At 44.5% G+C, this 22,250-nt stretch overlaps 1 protein-coding gene across 15 annotated transcripts in view; it reads left to right on the plus strand.

The window, feature by feature from the left end:
- The window catches only part of pxb (putative Hedgehog signaling attenuator pxb), a 347,458-nt gene that overhangs the window by 317,244 nt on the left and 7,964 nt on the right, over positions 1 to 22,250 (plus strand). For 14 of the 15 annotated variants that reach the window (XM_089071034.1, XM_089071037.1, XM_089071041.1 and 11 more), the window contains 3 exons: positions 6,273 to 6,507; positions 17,483 to 17,594; positions 21,768 to 22,124. In XM_089071034.1, the coding sequence (XP_088927160.1) occupies positions 6,273 to 6,507; positions 17,483 to 17,594; positions 21,768 to 22,124 (704 nt within the window). Of the gene's footprint in view, positions 1 to 6,272; positions 8,735 to 17,482; positions 17,595 to 21,767; positions 22,125 to 22,250 lie in introns of those variants that run through there. The other variant, XM_089071039.1, reaches the window with a different exon arrangement.

A 22,250-nucleotide genomic window follows, 5' to 3' on the forward strand; every position in this document is an offset into this window, starting at 1 on the left:
ATCGCTGAGCTAAAAAAATCTGCATTTCGGAAAGTACAAGAAGCGATAAGACGATGATCCTGTTTTATCGGGACATGACCTACGTGTCGACAAAGGAACACACCGCGATCACTGTTGTGGTGATGGAGGACTAAAACGTCGGTATTCTCTGTCGAGCCAGCTTGTTCCCGAAGATTAAACCGCTTTAGCTGGCAAGTACCTACCCGCCGTCAATCGCACCCTTATGCTCGTTACCCTGAAAAAAATTGCGGCCCGTAAAGGTCCACCCCGCCAGTTTCACGCCGATCGCCGGTGCAAGGCCATCGATCGAATCCCCGGGGGTGCAACCAGCCCCGAATACCCGCATATTTTTAAACGCGCGTCATGCACACGCTTCTCGCGTAGATTCGATGGTTCTTAAAACCCATTGCGGAGAATGCCCCGCGCGTTTGCATTTTCCACGGGGTGAATTTTCGTTGCCGTTCTCCACCACCACCAAGTCACGAATTTGCATAATAACGAACGCGCGACGATAGGGACGAAAAAAAAGGACGAACGGAGAAAGAGAAATGAGACGGAGGAGAGGGAGGAAGAATATCTCTCGATATCTATTTTCCATTTGAAAATTCAAAAAATGATATGTATGAGATGCGCATTCGTAAAACGCACATCTCCGAAATGCTTCACGACGAGACGCGGGCATCCGCGTATCAAAAACGCATCAACCGCGTGGGGCGCTGCTCTTAACCGCTAAATAAGAAAACGACGAAACGAACGCTCAAAATCGCACGCGGAACGCTCGCAGCCGGTGCGCGCTTTGTAGTCCCGACTCCCGGATATCGGAAATGGGGAGCGTTACAGCGTTTTTGGGGATGCTCGAGTACTCCGAGCATCGCGCACGCGTATCGCTGGAATAAATCATTTTTTTTTATTCGCGACCGTAAACTCGACCCCATAGATAGGGGCACCCGTGGTCGTAAAGGGTTTTGGACAGGGCTCGCCTATGAAAGGACCGCCACCCCGGGCTACAAAGATCGGGTAAGGATCGATGAGGACCTCGACGGGGCCGTCACTGATAACCGGCCGCTGCTGTCGCATGACCGAACCGGAATAATGCTCGCTGTATGCTAAACCTCGCTGATAAGCGCGCGCCAACCCCCATGGCGCGATAGCGACAAAATAATATTACTCTCTCTGCGTAGATATGAGATAGATTCGGTTTTACATCGGACGCTATCAAACAAATGTGCCGACCGGATTTGATGCGATTGACGAGACTCCCGGTAATAACAATAGATATTTGTGGTGACGATATTTACCTTCGATATTAATTAGCCAGCTCATCGATTGCCACAAATTCTATTACGTCTGACTTCACACTTCCACACTTCACATCATCCATTTTTAGTCGCCGTTCTATTTTTAGAAATCCGATATAACTGATAAAGTTATAGGCTCTACCTCAAAGAGAGAGCTGGATAGGATTCCTGATATATTTTTAAAAAGGCCATTCTGGCGGTAACGTTCGAAACGACAAAAACAGAAATGGTATAGACGGTGACTCTTTGAGGCAGAGAAATCTCTTTCGAGTTTCCGCGTTAAAAAAATTTTTTCCTTTCCCTTTAGATCCAACATTTGAAAGGCACGACTCGCGTCGGGGCGGGGCGGGTTTGGGAAGCCGTTTATCGAGACGACGACCGGGGTATATATCTAGCGCGCATTGATATGCAAAATTTGTAGTTTCGAGGAACTCACGAGAGACTCTCGAGAGGCGCGTGCACGCGCGTGAGAACGGCGAGTAAACTACAGGATCCTAGGTGTCTCGTGCTCCGGCTTTATGACCGGCCTCGCGCCTTCGATGCACGTACGCAGGAGGTATCGGATGTGACCCTCCGGTGTACGAAAGCTCGCTAATCCGCTCCTAAATATTCCCGCACCATTCTCATATCCACCGTAATCTTAAACTTGCCGGTTTGATATTATAAAGTCGTTCCGTCTATGATGTAGAATAATAAAAAGTTGGAATATAAACACATCACAAGTTTTGCGGCTTTTCAATATCTTGATGTTTTGATGAAAAATAGATTTATAAGTGTAATTAAAAGCAGATGAGAAAATATATATGTTTTAATAATAACGTGAAATATAGTTTACAGGAACAAATTTTTTAGTAATTAATTTCATGTTTTTACTTTTGTGTGTGTGTGTGTGTGTGTGTGTGTGTGTGTGTGTGTGTGTGTGTGTGTGTGTGTGTGTAAAACCATTACCATTTATTTATCATATATTAACGTGATACCGTATTATTTCTGCGCCATGTATCAAGGGCGCACATTTGGACGATCGACAGACCAATGCACGTTCTGCACACGAAAGTGTGTGTGTGTGTGTGTGTGTGTGAATAGGAAAAGTCGAAGGAAACTGAGAGAAATATCACGAAAGCGTAAGAGTGAACGAGTAAGTGAGGGAGGATGCGGGAGGGGAGTGGTAGTTAATTAGTCCGGGTTAAAAGCTCGGCTTAAATGACCTATTCAGCGCTTAGCATCGAGCGAATTCACTTTGGTAATCCCCTCGACTCCACCTACCCCAGGAAAATCCCGAGGAACACCACGTCGCACGCGCCCACGTCCACGTTATCTTCGTTTCGTACAGATTTAAGCCACTTTTACACCGGGAACTCCTCGTATTGTGCAGTCGAACAGCAAGAAGATTATAATTAAGGAAACGATGTCTTTTACGAGACTTTTTTATTTTAAAAAAAAAGGCTCTCTTTTGGGGTTGCAGAGCGCATTTTCTTACATTTTTCTTTCAAACAAGAAAAATACTTGAAGAAATAACTTTCTTCAAGATTTTCGTCCTCGAAATCTTCTCTTTGGGTCTTTAACTCATTCAGAAAATTTAATTCATTTAATTCTTTTTGTGCGATTTCGAAAACCAATGGGAGGTGCGAAGCATCTTTTCTTGAACCTCTCAGCCCTTCAACGACCAGTTCTCCATATCATCATGACTAAATGAAATCTATTAGGAAATGGAAGACGGGGTGCAGTTGCGAGCGAGCGTAATGAAAAATCTTTACGATGACGATGATGAAGCGCAGAGGGGAAGAATTGACATGGCGGATGCAAATGCGATATCGATGGGGTGTGAACGCCAACGGGGTGAAGTTTCGGAAATGACCGAAGCGCGTAATATTTATCATTCAAATGCCAAGGAAATCAGTGGATATCACTTCGTCGGATTATTACTTCAATCCGGTTTGATACGATGATTTGAGAATTTAGTAAAACTGCAAGTGCATCGAGTGATTCGGGAAGTCAAATTCTCGCTGCTTTTAAGAAAGTATTATGTTTACCGTCGGATAATACGCGCATTCGCATGCAAACGTAATACTTTATCTGAACGAGAGTCTGCTCGTAAGTTGTCCGCGAATGTTATTTGCACAAAGCTTCTGCAAGTCAGAGTTTTATACGAGCTCCGTTCCTCCCACTTCCTCACGAAGCAGAAAATCATATTCAGCGATCCGATAATCGATCGGTCCGTATTTACACCTTTTCCTTCGCCTTCTCATCCGCGTCCGCGTACCACCCCCTCCCTCTCGCACTTCTCCTTCCCCCCTTTTGAGACGCTTAAAAGACGTAGATCTCTTCGTTTTCTTAACTCCATCTCGACCTACTGCTGGAAGTGCAGCGCGAGTTGTTAACCTTAGCTTGTGGTTTAATTACACGGGCAAATATTATCGAACTGACGGAGTTAATTAGATAATTAAAACTTGAAGGGTAAACTACTTTGCGAGCCGAGCGGCGCCCCGGTTTTTGAATATACATGAACGTGTACATGCAGATACCGTCAGTGTCTTCGCTACACGTTGATGCAAGAGACGGAGGCTCGCAAGCTGAAGCTCCTCCATTGAGGAAACAATTATGAAGAAAAATCGATGCGAGTTCCTTTCTGTTCTTTTCGCGAGATCGTAAATATTTCGTATTTCATCGCGATTGCGTCTATGGGATATTCAAAAATTTTTTAAAATTTTTAAAAGCTTTCTAAACCAGTATATAAGTATATAATTTTACAATTTTTTTTTTTAGCAAATTTCCATTTTTTTATAAAATGACATAATGACTAGTCATTGGAAAATATTCCACAAAATATACTTCCATTTTCATAAGATATATCACTATTTATCAAAAAACTAGTCGAGAGGGGAAGGGCGTCCTGTTTCTCTAAGAAAGTTGAGCTTTTAATTAATTATTGATTTATGAAAATCCGAGAATGCTTAAAATTTGCCGATGTATTCGAAAAGTTTCGGGGAGCGTTCGCCAATATTTCCCCTTAATTACTTAACATTCTATGTATTCTGTGACGAACTTATGGGATTAAATAAATTTCGTAATTTCACGTAATTTCACGTAATTTCTCTCGTGATTTACGACTACGTGGCGCCAACGGCACGTTGACGAAGAAATCCCTTTAAAAAGGAGGAATCCAGCAGCCGGAGATCAGCGGCCGTATGTTACCGGCATCATTATCTCCGGTCGGCAGAGCTCTCGGGACCCTCGTCAGAGTCGGCGTTTATACCGCGAATCCTCTCTCGGATAAGTGAATCCCCGCAGTCGGACGAGCCGAGTTTAAACGCTTTAGCCCGCGCGATTAGCGGAGGAGAGACGACTGTGACCGTGATGGACAGGTCAGAGATGCGCGTATATATCATCTTCGAGGCTCTGCGACACGCGAAATTTCGCAGATAACACTCACCGGACATGTCTCCGGAATGTAAAATATAACGGTGAGCGCGAAGGTGAGCGGTATAATAATTTTTACTTTGCCTCGCCCGGAACAGAGAGCCTCGAAATCCTTTTTTAAGTTATCACATCGAGAAGAGGCTTACGGCGCGAAATTATATTAAGTATATTAAAATATATATACGTTCATCCCGGCGGCTACGGCAGCTCGTTATCTCGAGGCGAAACGACGAATTGTCCTTTTATTTTATTATATTTAAAAAATTTCTCTTGCTCCCGTTTTCGAGATGAATACGGTCGGTGTATCGAAAGACATAACGCTTGACCTGATTTAAAACGAAACGCGGCACGAACGTGGCTCTCCACGTGCATTAGATTTAATACAATTCGGGATTAGATTCCGCATTCCGTGCAAGATGCAACGCTAATTCAAAGTGAGAGGTACGGGCCAATTTACGCGCGTATTACAGATGTGTATTTGTACAATCGCACGGATACCGACCAAGTAGCAATCACGACCGCGTTATTATGCGCTCGTCGAGCATATGTTAATTCGCGTAGGAGATGATGAACGCGGCGAAAAGCCACCGTATATACCGGGTATCTCAGTGTTATCGTACCATTCTGTTTCTCAACGTCGAGCAAAATTTCTATTAAAATATAAAATCTATAAAACTAAATTGATGAAGATATTATTTATTTAAATTTCTAGATTATAAAATTTTATAAAATTCCAGAATTTTGTACGTTAATTCCCGGCGTATTTTATCGTTATCTAATAGCTTGATTATTTAATAAAATGTAATATTTTTGTATAATAAAAACAAGTCGAAGAACGCGACTAAGAGATATAAAGGAAAATTCTGGGACGCCCCGTATACACGTAAAACGTCGCTGATAGGCAAACGCAGTGCCCGATTCATTAAAGTTTACACCGAGGAAAGCTCTCGAGCGCGCCCACAGCAAAGCGCCCGCCTGTACAAACAATTGCAACGAGCTCCCAACTAATCTGGTGTGTCGACGGGAGCTGGTCGACCTACGGGGGAGGGGGGGGGGGAGGTGAAGAGGAAGGGGAAGAGAGGAGCAGTGGGAGATGAGAGCAAAGTAGAATATCAACATCCTCCGCTCGTCCAACTTGAGGAATTCGCTGCGAGCTTTCCGAGATGGTGTTTCGAATGAAATCAAAAGCAACGTGCAATAGAATCGTTCCGACTGACCGAATTTAACTTGAAACGTACGCGTGTCTGAATTTGCAAGAGTTACGCGAAAAGAAGGGAATATTCTGAAGAAAATTCCTTCCTTCTTCTCTCCCTTAAAACGCGGAGTGTAAGCTTGATCAAGCAAAAGTGGCTAAAAATTATTGTTCTAAATTTAAACAATTAGTTCTTGCCTAAATGTCACGGTGGCGTGTTAAATTTTCATTAAACGAGCCAACCTCGTTTTCGCAATTTCTTATTCATGATTCACGCTCATTGATATTAGAGATATTTTTGTCGTTCGATATGTCGCGTGCCGTTCGTTCATCGTAATAATGTCATTTCCTTTCGTCTGTTACAGGCACAAGCGGAAAGTGCAAAATCTACTACCGTGCAAGAGCGCAGCGGGCGCGGCGGCTGTCGCCGGACGAGGCCGCGTACTGCCGGACGGCCAGCCGCATCCGGGCCCCGGCATCGGCGGCGCCGGCGGCGCCGCCGGCGCCGTCCTTTACGAGGACCTCCAGGATCACGCGGTGTCGCACTCGCAGCTGCACAACCACCTGCCGGCGGGCCACGGCCAGGCGCCGACGATCGAGGTACGAAATCCCGAGGCCCAACCGCGGGTCCCCCCGGTGCCACGCGAACCACCGCTGCTACCTGCACGCAGGGAAAAGAGACCGCCGCAGCCGCATCACCTCGACTATCTCGACTATCGCGACCCCAGGTCGATACTGCGCGTCCAGGACAAGCCGTCGCGGGCGGTCCTGGGCGGCTACCGGACGCCGCGCGCCCTTCTGGCCAAGTCGCAGGGGGTACCCCTGTCGATCGCCGCCACCGCCCAGTCGTCCGCCACTCGACTTGCCCCGGACGGCGCTGGCGCGAACAGTCCGCTGCTGATGCGAAACGAGAGCAACCTCCTGCGAGACAGCCACCTGCTGCTGGTTACGCAAAACGCCCTGATCACGAGCCAGCGACCTCCCTCGCCTCTCACTCCACCCTCGCCCACGATACTCCCTTGCGAGGAATTTCCGTCGTGTCGGGACCTCGACGTCGGTTTGACTGCCAATGGCTACTCCACTGATGTACGAGTCCCCGCGAGACCCCGTGACTCCGGTATCCCCATCACTCCTACTCACCGACCCAGACCGCGTGCTTCCCCCGCCCGGACGCCATCAAGCCCAAACGGGCCGACAGGCCCCGCCGCGGTACTGAAGGTCGCGGTCCGCGAGGAAGGTCGCAGACGGCTCTCCGTAGACTCCGAGGGCTATTCCTACATAGACTTCAAAGACTCGGATCTGGAGTCCACGAAGTACGGGCGCATCGAGACCGCGAATCCCCCCAGCAACGGCAGGCGGCTGTTACGATCAACGACTACGAGATCGAGCTCGATCGATTCCGACGGCTACTCGTACATCGTCGATTACGGTAGCAGGAGGGCGCCCGGCACCGCCAGGAGGCTCGTCGCCGACGGCACCGAGGAGGAGGTCTGTCCGCTCTGCACCATGCAGCAGATACACCATCTCCTCAGTCAGCCAGAGCAGGATGTCTACCTGCACGTCCAGGACACGTGACACGTGTCGTACTGGCCGTCGGTCGACAGCCTCGTCGCGGCGTAAGGGCGTAAGGGCTGGAACATCCCTCCCTCGGAGGGCTCCTGACCGAGAATCTCGAGCCGCGCACCCCGAGGCAGGAGCTCCAACATATCTTCGCGAGTATCGCGCGTCGGCGAAGGTCGACCCCAGCGACATTCGATTACCGAGTGTGTTATCTTCCTGTTCCGCGCGACCGTGACGTGACGCGACGTGAAGTGACGCGGCGTGACGTGACGCGAGGCGAGGCGAGGCGAGGCGAGGCGACGCGATGTCGCAGCGTGTAAAAGGGAGACGCAGCTGTGTCTCGTCCTAAGGTTATCATCGTAGATTATCTGGCGCCCTACGGATTTCGGCGAGCGGACGGAGACCAGGTATTCCATTGTCATTGACACTAAGGCTATGTGTGTGCTTCGTGATTCGAACTCTGTTTCCTCTGCAAGAGTGCTGCCGACTTCTGATTTAGTTTGTAATACTCCTTGTAAGCTTTAATATACACGTAGTCCCGGCAAAATTACAGGATGGCTTTAGCGAATTGCGATTAAGCAAGGTCAGTGTTCGCGCATTTGATTTTTATACAGAATTCTAGCAAATGTTAAAGCGTTAAATGAATGATCGAAGTGCTAACAATTTGCACTTTTTGAACACTGACTAATTTGACTTAGCGCTATCTGTTAAAGATAATCCTGTATTATAGCTCCCTGTCGGGAAAAATTCTGAAAAATTCAGATCACACGATGCTTCCTCACTGGCTTCGAAAAGATTGTAGCTTTTTTCACATTTCTAGAGAAATGATAGTTAGAAGAAAAAGAGGAGAGGAGCAACTTTATATGCACCATGCTTAAACGAAAATTGTTGACTTACTATCACATAATTACACGTAACAACACTAGTTGCTAAAGGAGAGAGCGTTTTGTAATCTGAATGCCAGAAGAAGACATACTTGAAGACAATCGCGACGTAGTTGTTCGAATGCTTATTCCTGTAAGAAAGAAGTACAATACGCTATCTTATATTACACGAGACAGAAATAAGCATTCAGTGTCGTCACTTGTGGACACAGCCGCGTCTCTCGCAGAGGAAACGCCCTCGTAATATTTTCTCGCGTACAGAGAGGTAGCTTTTGTTTAATTTATTATTATTAATTTGTCAATTTTCAAAGTTAGTTCGAGTCACGCGAGCTTTCACTCATCGACGGACGTCCCGTTCGTTCGCTGCCGCCACTCGACGCGGAGGCGCCAGGGCGGGCTAGTCAGTATTTATTTTGTTACTTCGGAGCCGTGCCCGCGCAACCCCCACAACAAACTAACAGATCGGAGAAACGCTTAACGTGGGAGAGGAAAGGAATAAAAAAAAAAAAAAAACGAGAAAGCGTGACGCGAAGGAAGACGGGGCGGACGCGCGGGGCCTTATTCGTCGGTTGAGCAGGCACGGTGGCCGGGCGCACTCCATGGTTGTAAATAGATTAGAGATTAGACCCGTAAATTTTGTAAATAGCACTTATGAAGAAACGATATATCGACAGGATTTAATATATATATATATATATATATATATATATAAATATATAAAAATATATATTAAATATAGATATTATATAAAGAAGAAGACACGCGCGAAAGTCTGTCAGAGCGTGAAATCGCGAGAAAAGAGAGAGAGAGAGCCTGATTTCTCGATTTGTAAATTAGCACTATCATTATAATTGCGAATTTAGGGACACCGCTATTACTGTCGTCGGCTTTAGTACTATGACAATTATTACGATTATTATTACTCTATTATTATCATTATTATTATTATTATTATTATTATTATTATTATTATTATTATTATTATTATTATTATTATTGTTATTTATTATACACCGTGCCGGACGGTCGACATGGTGTCCTGTAGATAACGTCGCGAGCTCGACGAGGCAAGAAACGACGGTCCTGTGTATATCTTGAGTTAATGGAAAAGAGAGAGAGAGAGAGAGAGCGAAAGAGAGAGAGAGAGAGAGAGAGAGAGAGAGAGAGAGAGAGAGAGAGAGGGTTTGGAGGAGAGAGATTTGAGAAAAATAAAATTACTTTGCTGAAAAATTTGACGAGGAGTGGTTATTAACCCGGTCCACAGTCCCATCCCATCCCTCGCATCCCTTCGCCCATGATCGACTAGAGATCGCGGATTATTCTAAGCAAGCATCTCTCGGAGATCGGAAAGAAATCCGGAAGTTACGAGAAGCATAGCAGAGACGCCAGTTCTCTCTCGCGTCAATCAAAAAGTCGTCTCCCGATGAAAATGAAAATGACACGTGGACACGGAATAACCACTTCTGTGTTCAAACTTTTTCTCCTACTATCTGACTAAAGATATGCAATATATGGCTTATAACGTCCGCTCGATCGCACCGTTTCGGTGTTCCAATAGCTCAATCGCATTAGTCACATTAATCGTATAATTCTGCTAAACGAAAAGATAATTTTTGCTCGATCCAGGATTTTCCCATGCAGACAGAAAGAAACGAACGAAAATTCAGCGGACCGCAGTTTCCGAGCGACGCCGAGTTCTCTTTTCGATGATGAATTCTCACACAAATGAGAAAAGATGGGAAAGAAAGTAGGACAGGTCCGCCAGGAGGAAGAAACGCACGGGAGGTCAAAAAGGGAGAAATGAAGGGAGGCTTTCTGTGAGGGAGGGAGGGCGCGAGCAAGTAGAGGGTGAGAGATTGACGCGTCACCATTGTGCCGCGTCACCTTTGCTCCCCGAGAGCGATTGCCGTCTCTCGCGAACGAATAGATCTCTAATTTCGCAAATGGAGCCGAGCAAATATCCTACGACGCGGCGCGAAGATCTTCCTCTTTTTCTTCCGCTTTCTCTCCGCGGCCCGGGCCACGTGTAATTTAATTGCGAAATTAAATAGGGGATAGGCGAAAGGGGGGTGCGTGCCCCTCTCCGCGCGGAAATTCAGCAGCAATTCTTACTTCTCGAGCTTGAAAATCTCTATCACCACCGATTTCGAGACTTCACGTGACTCTCTCTCTCTCTCTCTTCGCACCGTGAGACTCGCATGGCTTGTTGATTCGCCAACGAACGAACGAATGAAAGAACAAGAGGCATAAATGTTTGAACGGCGCGGGAGGAGACTTGCGATTTTCGAGGGAACGGCGAACGAAAGAATGCGCGAGGATATGTCCCGATCTTGACTCTCGTCGTGAGGAAGCTCGAGGAGACTTGGCTTAAATCGCTTCAATCCTCCCGGTTTCCGCGGCGTTCGCGATTTCCTCGGATTGTCAAAGGAATTCTGAATGCCTCGCGATGTATGACGCACATATATTTCACCGTTCACGCGGTAAAGCCGAATTATAAAGTCGGGGGCGAACAGTCCAATGTCGAATGATTTCGTTTTGATCGGACGAGATAAATTAGACTTTAATTTTTGACTCTGCTGAGGCGAATGAAGAGAGAGAGAGAGAGAGAGAAAGAAAGAAAAATCACTATACCGAAGTCATAAGTCTCGGAATTAAAAGAGATAAATAAAAAAGGCCAGATATAGCCGCAGATGAAAGGATCTGCGAATAGCCCGGTACATCCTATATATTTTTCAAGATCTGGATTTCATCGCGGGAATAAGAACTGAAGAGAAGTAAAAAAGTGTTCTCTCGCTGAATAATGGCACCGGTGTGGATTTTCTTTAGAAATCCCGAGGTCGAATAAAAGACCTCGCCGTTTCAACTAAGAGTTGATATCTGATTCTATTTCCACGATGTGTGGATATCTCCCGATGAAATTAATGAAATTAGAACTTCCGCTTTCCGGATAGATTACGATCCGACGATCTCGACAACCACGTGTCAATTAGATTGCGTTTTTATTTGGCACTTCCGCCGAGGGCTTTTTCCCCGCACGATCTTTTTCCGCCGCGTGACAGCTTGTCGATTCGCGAATACGGAGTCGAACCGGGCTTAAATATTTGAATGTCAGCGAATCATCAAAGGAATTTGGTAGACCAGAAAATCCCGACAGTAACGCCAGTGTCGCCGATTTACCGACCATTCTTCGCTTCGTGTTTCTTCGAGGAGAAGAGGCTCCTTTCCTTTAAAAATTTTTCCCGTCGTCCTCTCGGCGAGCACGCGGAAAGAGGGTCAAGTAAAACTCAAATATTTGAATATTATTAAATCGCATCCGACGAAATCACGTATGCAATGTCGTCATTTTCGGAAACGTCTGCTCGTCGCTTGAATGATTCAGTTTCAAACATGTGCCCAATTATCCCCGCAGAGGATAAAATTGAGAATTTGAATATTTCAGATGTAACATCAATTTTTTATATTCTTATTAAAAGATCTAACATTTATTATTAAAGAAGTCATATCCATAATTTACAAAAAAATTACAGCTTGCAATATGATCCGTCGTTCTTCAAATTTTCAAATTGAAAGAGAAACGATAAAAGAAGCGTGTTTCCCTTAAACATATTTAATTTACTTGTAATTATATGTTCTCGGATAAACTTGACAAATTATCGAAGTACATTTTTCTCATTTCCGATCGTAAATGTCATTTCTTTAACTTTCATTTACTCGGTTTTACAATATTTCATTCTCGGCTGTGTCTGAAAATTTATTAAGAATCCCGATGACGATAAGGAGATCTTCGTGTTTCTCGCTGTTTACAAATACAATGCAGGAGCAATGTTACCGAAGTTACATGCGTGATAAGGAAATTACAGCTCATGCGGGGAGTCGGAATCGTGACGTGGGGGGGTTGTTTCGCGCGTGTTCACTCGACGACGACTAAGCCGTAATTATTTCGTCCGCGGGTTCTTTTTACCATTATCGATCTCGTCATAAATCTCGCCGCGCCGCACCGGATAAATCGCTAGACGGCCACTCCGCTGGCGGAAGTCTATTGATCTAACTTCCACCTGTTGTCAGCTCGATTACGCGTGCCGCGTCATTAGCCCGGGATGTTGTATCTGCAAAGCAGTAACGATACAATGGCGGGGGGGCGGGGGCTGACCATCCCGGAGTTAGAACCTAATGCAATTGGCGCAGTAACTAACAATTAGCGGGTTACGGTAACGAGATACAATCACGAAATATCGGCGCATATACATATATATATATATACATATACATACATACATACATACATACACACACGCGCGCGCGCGCGCGCGCGTGTGTGTGTGTGTGTGTGTGTGTTTACATATATAAATATATAGATGTATATATATATATATATATATATATATATACGTAAGTCTCGCATATGCTAGTAGCTCAATATTATTCACGGTATGTAGGACACCGAAGCCGACAGTTGCCGCTTGTCTTTACATGTATACACGAAATGATGAATGTCGAGAGGTGTTAGATATAAATTTATCGAATGTTCGAAAAGAACATTGTTTTGTCACGTTTGATGTAAAGAATAATTTCATTAAAAAGATCAAGAATAGGTATTTTGGAAATTTTTGTATTTTTCGCTGTTTCTCAAATGCACGATTAATGTCAAACATTCGTCGAAAAGTCTCCTTTTTCTTTTTCGTTGAAATTTCGTTGGATTTCCCGATCGATCGGAATTAATTCAGAAAAGTTCTCGATTATTTATGTCACGAACTTTCGCAGTTAGGTGGAAGGACGGGAGGGCGATCCCGTCTCTCCTTTTTATATCGGCTTAAGACACTTTAAGTATGCACTGTCGCCGACGTCCAAGAGAAGATCTAAGTTTAGCGAGGTGCCGGCCGCCTGCGGGGACCGCGGGATCATTAAAACGATCAACTTTTCAAAGGTCCCCGCGAGCACCAGCCCGGCCATTATGGGGGACGTATAACAGACATAGAATTTTAATACCGGCGGAGGAAGAAAACGAGAAAGACGAGAACGAAGGAGGAAGGAGAAGTAGTACGGCCGCGTTTTTTTACACGTTTCGCTTCTTCGGCCAAGTAAAACTCGCATCGGGTACCGTAAAATCATTAGGATAATCAGGTCCGTGCGCGCGCGCGCGCGCGAGTGAAACCGACCGAATATCGAACTTCTCAGCCGGAAGATTGAAAATTCTCCGAACGTGTGGAACTTTGCCAACTCTCATAACTCGCCGAAAAATGCGGCAGTGCCTTTACGAGGGGCGGCGCTGAGGCCTGCCTTCTGTTCTTCTCGGTAAATGCGAGATTATTTTATCCTCCCGTCGGAATATTTCCAAATGAAATTGCGGGAAATAAGAAATTTAATATTAAAATTGGAGTAGAGGCGTAACTAGCAATTTCAAAAGATTGCGAAAAAGTTTTGCATATTAAAACTTATGCGGGGGTAATACGACCGAACTTGATACGACTCGCGATAATTTCGAGCTTTATTTGTTCTGTTCGTTAACGTAAACTAAATTTCATTATACGACTGGAGAAGTCTTCTTGCCATTTCGCGCCGTTTAGATGAGCTATGAGCGGAAGTTTGATTCAGGAAACCTGGTTCTGCCTTCGTTCTATCTCGAGCTCTCGCGCTAATGGTGCCTAACTCAATTCCGAGAGGTCGAAGGTTGGACACGCGACTTGGCGAACTCGTAACTCGACTTTCGAAAAACCCGACTCTATTTCTCATAAGAGAGGGCCTTTAAATAAAAATTATCTTGTCACTAGAACGCAAGTAAAAACTGAAAATTGTGTTTCAGCTCTCTATATGTGAAAAATTCTTGCACAATTTAACTGAATCGTATTTTGTTAATATTAAGCAGAGAATTGCGAAAAGAGATTTATTCAAATATAAATAATATTAAAACGGAACGGATTAAATTATTATTGAATTTATTTAATAATATTAAACAAAGCAAATTATTACATTTTACATAATACAAAATACTCTTTCGATCTTTCTTTTTTTATCGAGCAATATAAATTCCATATTCCGATCTCTATAAAAAAAAAAAAAAAAACAATGGAAAACACAAAATTATATTTCAAACAATTATATGTGATTTTTATAAAATTAAGTGAGATGAGCACTCGAAAAATCGTAGACTCCCGGTTGACGACTCCTGCAGACTAAACACGATAATGAACCTCGTGCCTCTTTCAAGGCCGCCGGCACTTGCCAGCGGAGACGAGGGATCCTTTTCTTTCGGTGGACGATAGCCTCGAGGAATTCAATGGAGGGTGCAAGAAACCCCGGTCCCCGGTTTCCTTTGCCTCTAATCGTCCCCGCGCGGACCACCGAGCAGCTAACTCGATTCCGGCAATTTGTGCACTCCGCGAGAGCATCCTTACAAACACTCGATTGCATCCGCAGATAGAAGATCGAATAGCAGATAGTCGAGTCGGTAAAAAAAATCCGGTCGATTCCGCAACGGATGTGGATAGAATCAAAAAAAAAAAATCAAATTAGAATGGTTTAATTCCTGGGAGAAATTAGATTAAATTATATGTATTTATTTATTTTTCCTTGGAAAAATGCGATAAATAAATATTCGAATATGGATTTTAAATCGAATAATAAATACAACGTCCGCGAAAATTTCTAACTTTAATCTCGATATTTACCCCTGGCTTTTGTAGTGGGCAGCACGCGGGTGTATAGAAGTATACACTCACACACGCGTGAAAATACGAATCTGGTGCAACATATTGGTAAATTGAAGATATTTCAATATGCTTTCGTATCCCCACGATTGTTGCAACATAATACGCTAACCGATAGCGCGCGCGTAAAATAGTATTTTATTCGGGGGATATCGCGCGGTACCTACATATAAAACTGTGTTTCGCGATATTTCTGTGCACAATGAAACTGCGCGATCGATTGGCCTCGCCAGAGACCGGACGCAACTCGACAGAATTTATCCATCTTTTTTTTTTTTTTATTTTATTTTCAATGTTTTGTAAAATCGACGACGACGTTCGACCTTTCGGCCCACGTTTCCATCGCGTTTTTAACACAGAGAGGGCATCTTTTATACGTCATGCTTCCGCCGCGACGCGCGATTACACGACGAATCTCGCGAGAAAGTGCGGAAAATAGACACGGCGTTGTTATATAACGACATATCCGATCCGATCGTATCCATTTGTCCGTTCGTCCGAGGAACAGGCGACAGGAAGCGCGACTCGTGCACAATTCGGGAGATATAATTTTAGATAGAAACACAGAAAGCCCGCCCTCGCATGGATCCGATACTCCCACGTGCTATCGGCGATATTTCAACCCCCGCGTGAGTCGTCAATTTACGTCACGCATTCGCGATCATCTCGTTTTGCGGGAAACTACATTACGATTTCAAGACAAACATATCGACACAAATATATCCTCGCGAAAGAGGAAATATAAATTATGAATTAACATTCGCGGTGAGATCTCTCGTGGGAAATCGCGTGGGTGGTTTTCGGGTAAAATTATTAGAATTATCAGGGAAAAATTTAACTTGGATACGTCAAGGGGACGCAACGAAAGTCGTGCGTAGGAGTGCGTGAATCAATTTTTGATTTTTCCTTCCTGGACACAGCTTTCCTAATTTCCAATGTATTTTTCTACGTCTTTGGGGAATGAAATACATCAAGTTGAAATCCGGCTTTCGGAACGTGTATTCGGTTATATATCACACGGAAAATTGATCTCCCCGAAATTAGACCGGTTTCAATCGCCGTGCGGGTGGTATCCGGTGGGATCACAGGACAGTTATGGTCACCCCCGGACGAGTGGGGGTGATAGCGAGATAGATTGGGGATCGCAGCGTCATTTGCTCCCGTTAACGCGACACCTCGGCCGAACCGGAGAACCAGCTGGTGACGGGATTCAGCTCGGAAACCATCGCCGGGACAGAGATACCGCCGCCATGGAGACCGGAAACCGCTTGCGGCAGGCTTGCGACGACGACACACGAGCCATTACAAGGACGAGGCGAAGGGATTAAATCGCGTCCGCGATTATGTCGTGTATCGGTTACACACGCTCCTCCCTGCTGTCTATCGGGTGTTTCGATTAACCTTCGCCCCCTGCGGCAAGGAGATTCCAAAAGGAAACCCTCTTCTTGAAATAGATAATGAAATTTCTAATGCATCGATGATCGCGAAAACGCAATCTGTCAAGGATAGATATTTTTATCGTGGAACACGATTTAAAATCTCATCAAATTAGAAAACTGCCACAAGCGAAATTAATTGTTTAACCTGTCAAGAAAAGTACCAGGAAATAGGATTAACATAGGATTAACCGAGATGAATATCTTTCTCCTTTTTTTGTGCGACGAGATCGTTCCTTATTATCTTGCCAATTTAGGGATTAACTTTCGACACCCCCACTTTTCCGGTTTTCCGAGTCAGCATTTCCGGGGTTGGAATTCCGGCTCGATAGACAAAAGGTTCGAGGAGCGAGGAGGAGTAGAAACGAGTTAATCGTCGGCCGGAAAGTACGGAGGCTAAAAGAGTGTTAAGGTTCTCGTCAACCCCCTTCCATTTCTTCTCACTAGTCTCCCTCCTGCCCTTTCGTACCCCATCCTCCGTATCCCTTTCCTTTATTCGCTAATTGTTTTCCAACGTTGTCGTAAACAAGTCGCCGTTCCTAAAGAGCCTCGTAAAATAACCGTGGAAAAGCGAACCCTCGGCTCGTTTGTAACGAGCTGACCTATTTTTAGTCACAACCCGGGACTAATTACCCTTCAACCCCGCGAAGCGAGGAAGAAAATGGCGGCGGTCTTAATTCTCAAACGACGTGTAATTTATTATATCGCGATAGAATTGAGATTGCAATTGAACGTAAAATGAATCACGGCGGTATAACTGCCGGATCTTCAATTACTCACTGAAGCTTCATCGATTTCTAATATTCACGTTGCCCCGTTAGTATTTTTTACATTGCTGTATGAAAAATGTAAGTCACGGATACGTCATTTGATAGCAATTCTACGGAAAACGCGCAACGTTCAGAAATATTTCTTCCTCCGCGTTCGTCGTCCTCCACGTCGCGCCATCCGTTCTCTTTTTCTCTAACTTACACTTTTGTTATCGCGGCAGATGCTGGACGTCAAGGAGGGCGGAAGAGGGGTGTTCGTCTGCAGCAGCCCCGGTCCTGATCCTTACACATCGCAGGACCTCTATAATCCTGTCTACGAGGAGCTCAGCAACGGTAAGTGCCGATAATCGATGTTTACTTTGGAGCTTCGTCCGGGCGTCTCCTTTCACGGGTCGCGATTTTTTTTTTTACGGGAAAAAAAAATCACGCCAAAAAATCTCGAGAACGATAACGCAACAGTGGAAAAAGAAGGGTCGAAATTTTCATTAAAATGACTTGGGAAAAAAATAAACTGGACACGAGGAATTTACAATCTTCGAATTTATCGAAGAAAAATTTTACATTTTTGCATCGTTTGAAAAAAATAATAAAAAGATATCTTTATTTAGGATCTCTGTAACAAGAGATAACCATTTATCAAGGTAATATTAAAATTGCTTAAAAAAAAAAAAAATTCATATAGCAACACTAATCATAAATTACTTTAACTAGGCTTAACTTTTGCACGATGTTATAATCGGCCAAACGGTAAATAACAATAAGATAAATGATCGCTCGGTGGGATCGAGCTGTCAAGCTATCCCGTTGCCTCGAGTCGACGACTCACTAGAAACCCTGACGTATTCCCATGCAGGCGCAAATCACGCACTCTCCTTCTAGATGAGACTCGCCTCTGAAGACGCTGGGGGAGTATATAGACCCCCTCGGGGTCGAATATACCCGCGGGAAACGCATAGGTACAAGTACACGAGTTTTCGAAGCGGTGTGTCCGTCTGTCGGTTGGCTTAATACACGATTAACATGCGGCTGCGTTGAACTAGTGTTGAATCTCATCGACTAACGCGCGCTCTGCGAGATTTCCTCGTTTCCCCCTTTCCCACCCCCATCCACCACCCACTTGCACTTGCCACCCTCGCGTGCTCCTCCCTTCTGATTTGTTCCTGGTAACTGCGGGACTGCATTTATCAGAATAATCCGGCAGATTCGTCGCGATTTACGAGAACGTCTGCGTCGCGGCAGATTTATGGGGCAAAAAAAGAGTTTCGACGGAAACTTTTTAAGGACGTTGATGCAACAGATTTTGGAAGTGAGAATCTGCGTGGAATCGCGGAAATTCCGGCCTGAGTTCAATGAGTTCGCAAGATTGAAAATGTGCGGGGAAAAAAAGAGGATAAGATTTGGACGTAAATGGGGACTTATAAAAACGCGAAAGGATAAAAAATGAAAAATAGGACGAAAATAAGAGTACTTGATCTCATAAATCTTTAAATTATCGAGAAGGTTGACGAAGAGCTTCGTGATCTGAATGAAAGTATAAACTCGAAAGCTGTATACAAAGGAAAAAAAGATTCATACATTCAGATTTATTACTCATTAAGAATTTATAAGGGCAGACATTTATCACATCTAAAAATAATCGCGAATAATTAATAATTAAAAAGTTATGAATTTAAAAATCGAGGAATGAAGATCGACAAATTTACAAGGTGTATAATCAGAGATGTATCAATATAAAAATACAATCCGACTTAGCTTCAATAAATGAAAATCTGATAAATGCAGTTTTACGTTTAATTCATTCGCTCGTTTCTCTCGTGATCTCTTCGAGATTTCTTCTTCCTCCCCCTCCCTCTCCCCTCTCTCCTCTCTCTCGCTCCTGTTCTCGCTCTCTCCCTTTCTCTTTCTCCCAGCAGTGACTCCGCTCCTCTCGTGTATTTTACCGAAGGGAGATAAGCGTGACACGACCTCTGACTTATACTTCCCATTAGTTGGACGGCTAATTAGTATGGTGATGAGGCTTTCGACGTTTGACGAGAACCTGGTAATCGAATATACATGCTGCACCGCGTGCATTAGTCGTAACCACGGACTCGGCCTGCGCGTATATATATATATATATATATATATATATATATATATATATATATATATATATACGCATCGTCGTTCTCCAGAGATGAGAGAGGGAACATCGATCTCGTAGAGGGTGGTCCTGTCCCTCGCGGGCTTGTAAAAAGGCCAGGGAATTCAATGGATTCTCCGCTCGGCGATCGCGTCGACATGGAGAATAACTCGGCGCGCGTTGCGCGAAATTCATGGAATTGATCAAATTGAACCTTGGCGAAGGGGAAGTGGCGTGTGTCCTGACGGAATAATTCTCTAAGGTGCGAGAAGTAATGTTAATAATTTCGAAGTTGTTCACCTCCCGTCACGTGTAATTTCTGGATACGCGTTCTCTCACACCTTTCGAATTATCTCAAACCTCCTTCCCGAAGATCTGAAAATTACTTCAGTAAAAAAAGGAAGAAAAAAATATCATTTTACGCGAAATCGACGTGTATATTTCGGGATTATGCAAATTATCTTGTACGGTTAGCTCATTTGATCTCGGGAGAGTTTAAGTTGTTATTATTAGCCGGACATATATCCCGCTATTTTCGCGGTCGCGAGAAATCTGGGGACGACGGGAATCGAGAATCCGGGATATACGAGACCGAAATTTCGGGTCTCGATCGAGATCATCGTCGACGGTTAACTGATCATCTTCCTATCCTCGCCGAGGATGTTTCAAGAGCAACGGAGGATATTTCAAGAGGACACTCGTCCGCGACGACAGGGGGAGAGTGGGGGTGGGGAGGATATCTCGAGTGGTTTAATGGCCAGCGGAGTGCGGACTTAATGCCGAGAGAGTGGAGCCGGTCCGATAACACCTCCAATCTGTTCGAGAATAATTCGGGCCGATATACGTCCCTTCTATCCCGCCTCGTTTCCGATCGACCCCACCGATCGCGTTCTTCTCTTCCGCGTTTCTGTCGCGAGATAAAAATTAATTGGACGCGCCCGTTCAATTTCTCACGGCGGCCGATTTCATCGTCGGCAACCCGCGCCGCGTACCCCCGATTCCGTTTTACGTCGCGATTATTTATACAATATTCCTCTTTTTTTTCTTTTTTTTTTTTTTAACATGCGTAACAAACGTACACGCCCCGTTGTGTCGTTAGTATCGATCGCGGCCGAACGCTCGCGCTCAGCGTCGACATTTCGGCGGAATAACGTGAGGCAATTAACGGAGGACCAAAACGAGTTCTCGCGTTGCCAAATCGACGAGATGAAAATTCAATTCGCGAGGCTGAATTCAGTTGCCGAAGTATCGGCGGAATAGATCGTTCGGTTACTCCGGTTGCATTCGACGGCGGAATCTTTAATTGTTACAACGTTAGGACTCCTCGTCCTAAACCGATTTCGTCCTCGAGCTTACCGTCCAGCTTGTTCCCACAAGCCAAACCGAATCCTTCATTCTATGATCAGACAAATCCATTGTTTTAACTTGCTCTTCGTCGGTCAATGTGTAATCTGGAATGGAATTGCGATTGCAGTGATCTGCATGATATTTTATGAAGTGTTCTTTAAATAAATAATCGTGCTTCTTATGACATAAAATTCAAATTATGCTAATTAAAATAAAAATAAATTTCGCACTTTATTTGAAAGAAGAATGTTTAATAATTCCTTTCAAATTTAAAATAATTTTAATTAATCGCTGAAATCTTTTTATTAAACCGTTCAAAAGAATATAAGTGTAAAATCTGCGTGACAGTAAAATTGGCAATTAATCTGTTCGTGTTATTTAATTATTATAATTATAATATTTTATATAAAAACTAGTTATTAGCTCGTAAGTCAACAAACAATATAAATTAATGTTATTTGAATTATAAAAATAGCAGGATCGGTATAATCGTAATTATAATTTACGATTATACGATATTATTAACCAAATTTGAGAATGAGATTTAAAAGTAATTAATGTGCATTAATGCAGTATCATAATACGATTTCAAAAAACAATTATTGAATCTCGAGAAACAGAATTTAATGCTAAAGCTATAAAACTAATATTCCAATTTCTCAGTCAAATCGCAATTAAAATGTAACGTCCGTTTATTAATCACGTTTTAAACCAGTTCCACCCGAATTCCCTCAACAGAAATATGAGTGTGAATAATTATATATACGAATCTACTATATTTCTTCTCTCAAACATATCTTGCTAAATAATTTACTTTCGCAGAGCCAATTATCTACCTGATTAATTCCCATCGCGCATTCACCAAGGAGTACTCCCATTTTCTGGCGTTTTCAATTAACCCTCTCCGATTATCAGACAGACTTTATTCTCGATTAATCAATCTCCCGTCCCGCTAGAAGAGTGAAATCCCGGCTCTTATCCCGGCAATCATCGTCGTACCGTTAAGTTAAACCTTTAAACGAATTTCGATCCCGCAGGGGACCATCCGGAGACGGACGAGGAGAGCGAGTTGAACGCCCGCAATCGTCTGCACCATCATCACCATCATCACCGTCACCATCACCGCACGTCCAGCGCGTCCAAGCCGGCGAGCGAGGACGAGTTCGCCGAGGACGAGCTGTCGGTGGGCGAGCCCTCGGAGGCGAGGATGCTCACCTCGAGCAGCGGCCCCACCTGGGGCACGTGCCCGGCCGGTGGTAGACCACCCCGCGAACGACGTGGCCGCAGCCCCAGGAGCCTCGACCGACGTAGACGAGATAAGAGTCACGACATGGGCGAGTTCCACGAGGGTATGCTGCTCGACGCGCTGCTTCAGCTCTACCCTAGCGTCGCGGGTGAGTCGCGGAGGCTGAAACTGTAACGATATTCTGACGGAAAGTCGCGTCGGGTCGGTGTAAACGTGTATAAAAAGGACGGCGGAGAGAGGTCGAACTACGGCGAGTGTTTCCCGAAGAAAGTAA

The sequence above is a fragment of the Pogonomyrmex barbatus genome, unplaced genomic scaffold (assembly GCF_055798465.1).
Source record: "Pogonomyrmex barbatus isolate J1 unplaced genomic scaffold, ASM5579846v1 scaffold11, whole genome shotgun sequence".
Classification (NCBI taxonomy): Eukaryota; Metazoa; Arthropoda; class Insecta; order Hymenoptera; family Formicidae; genus Pogonomyrmex; species Pogonomyrmex barbatus.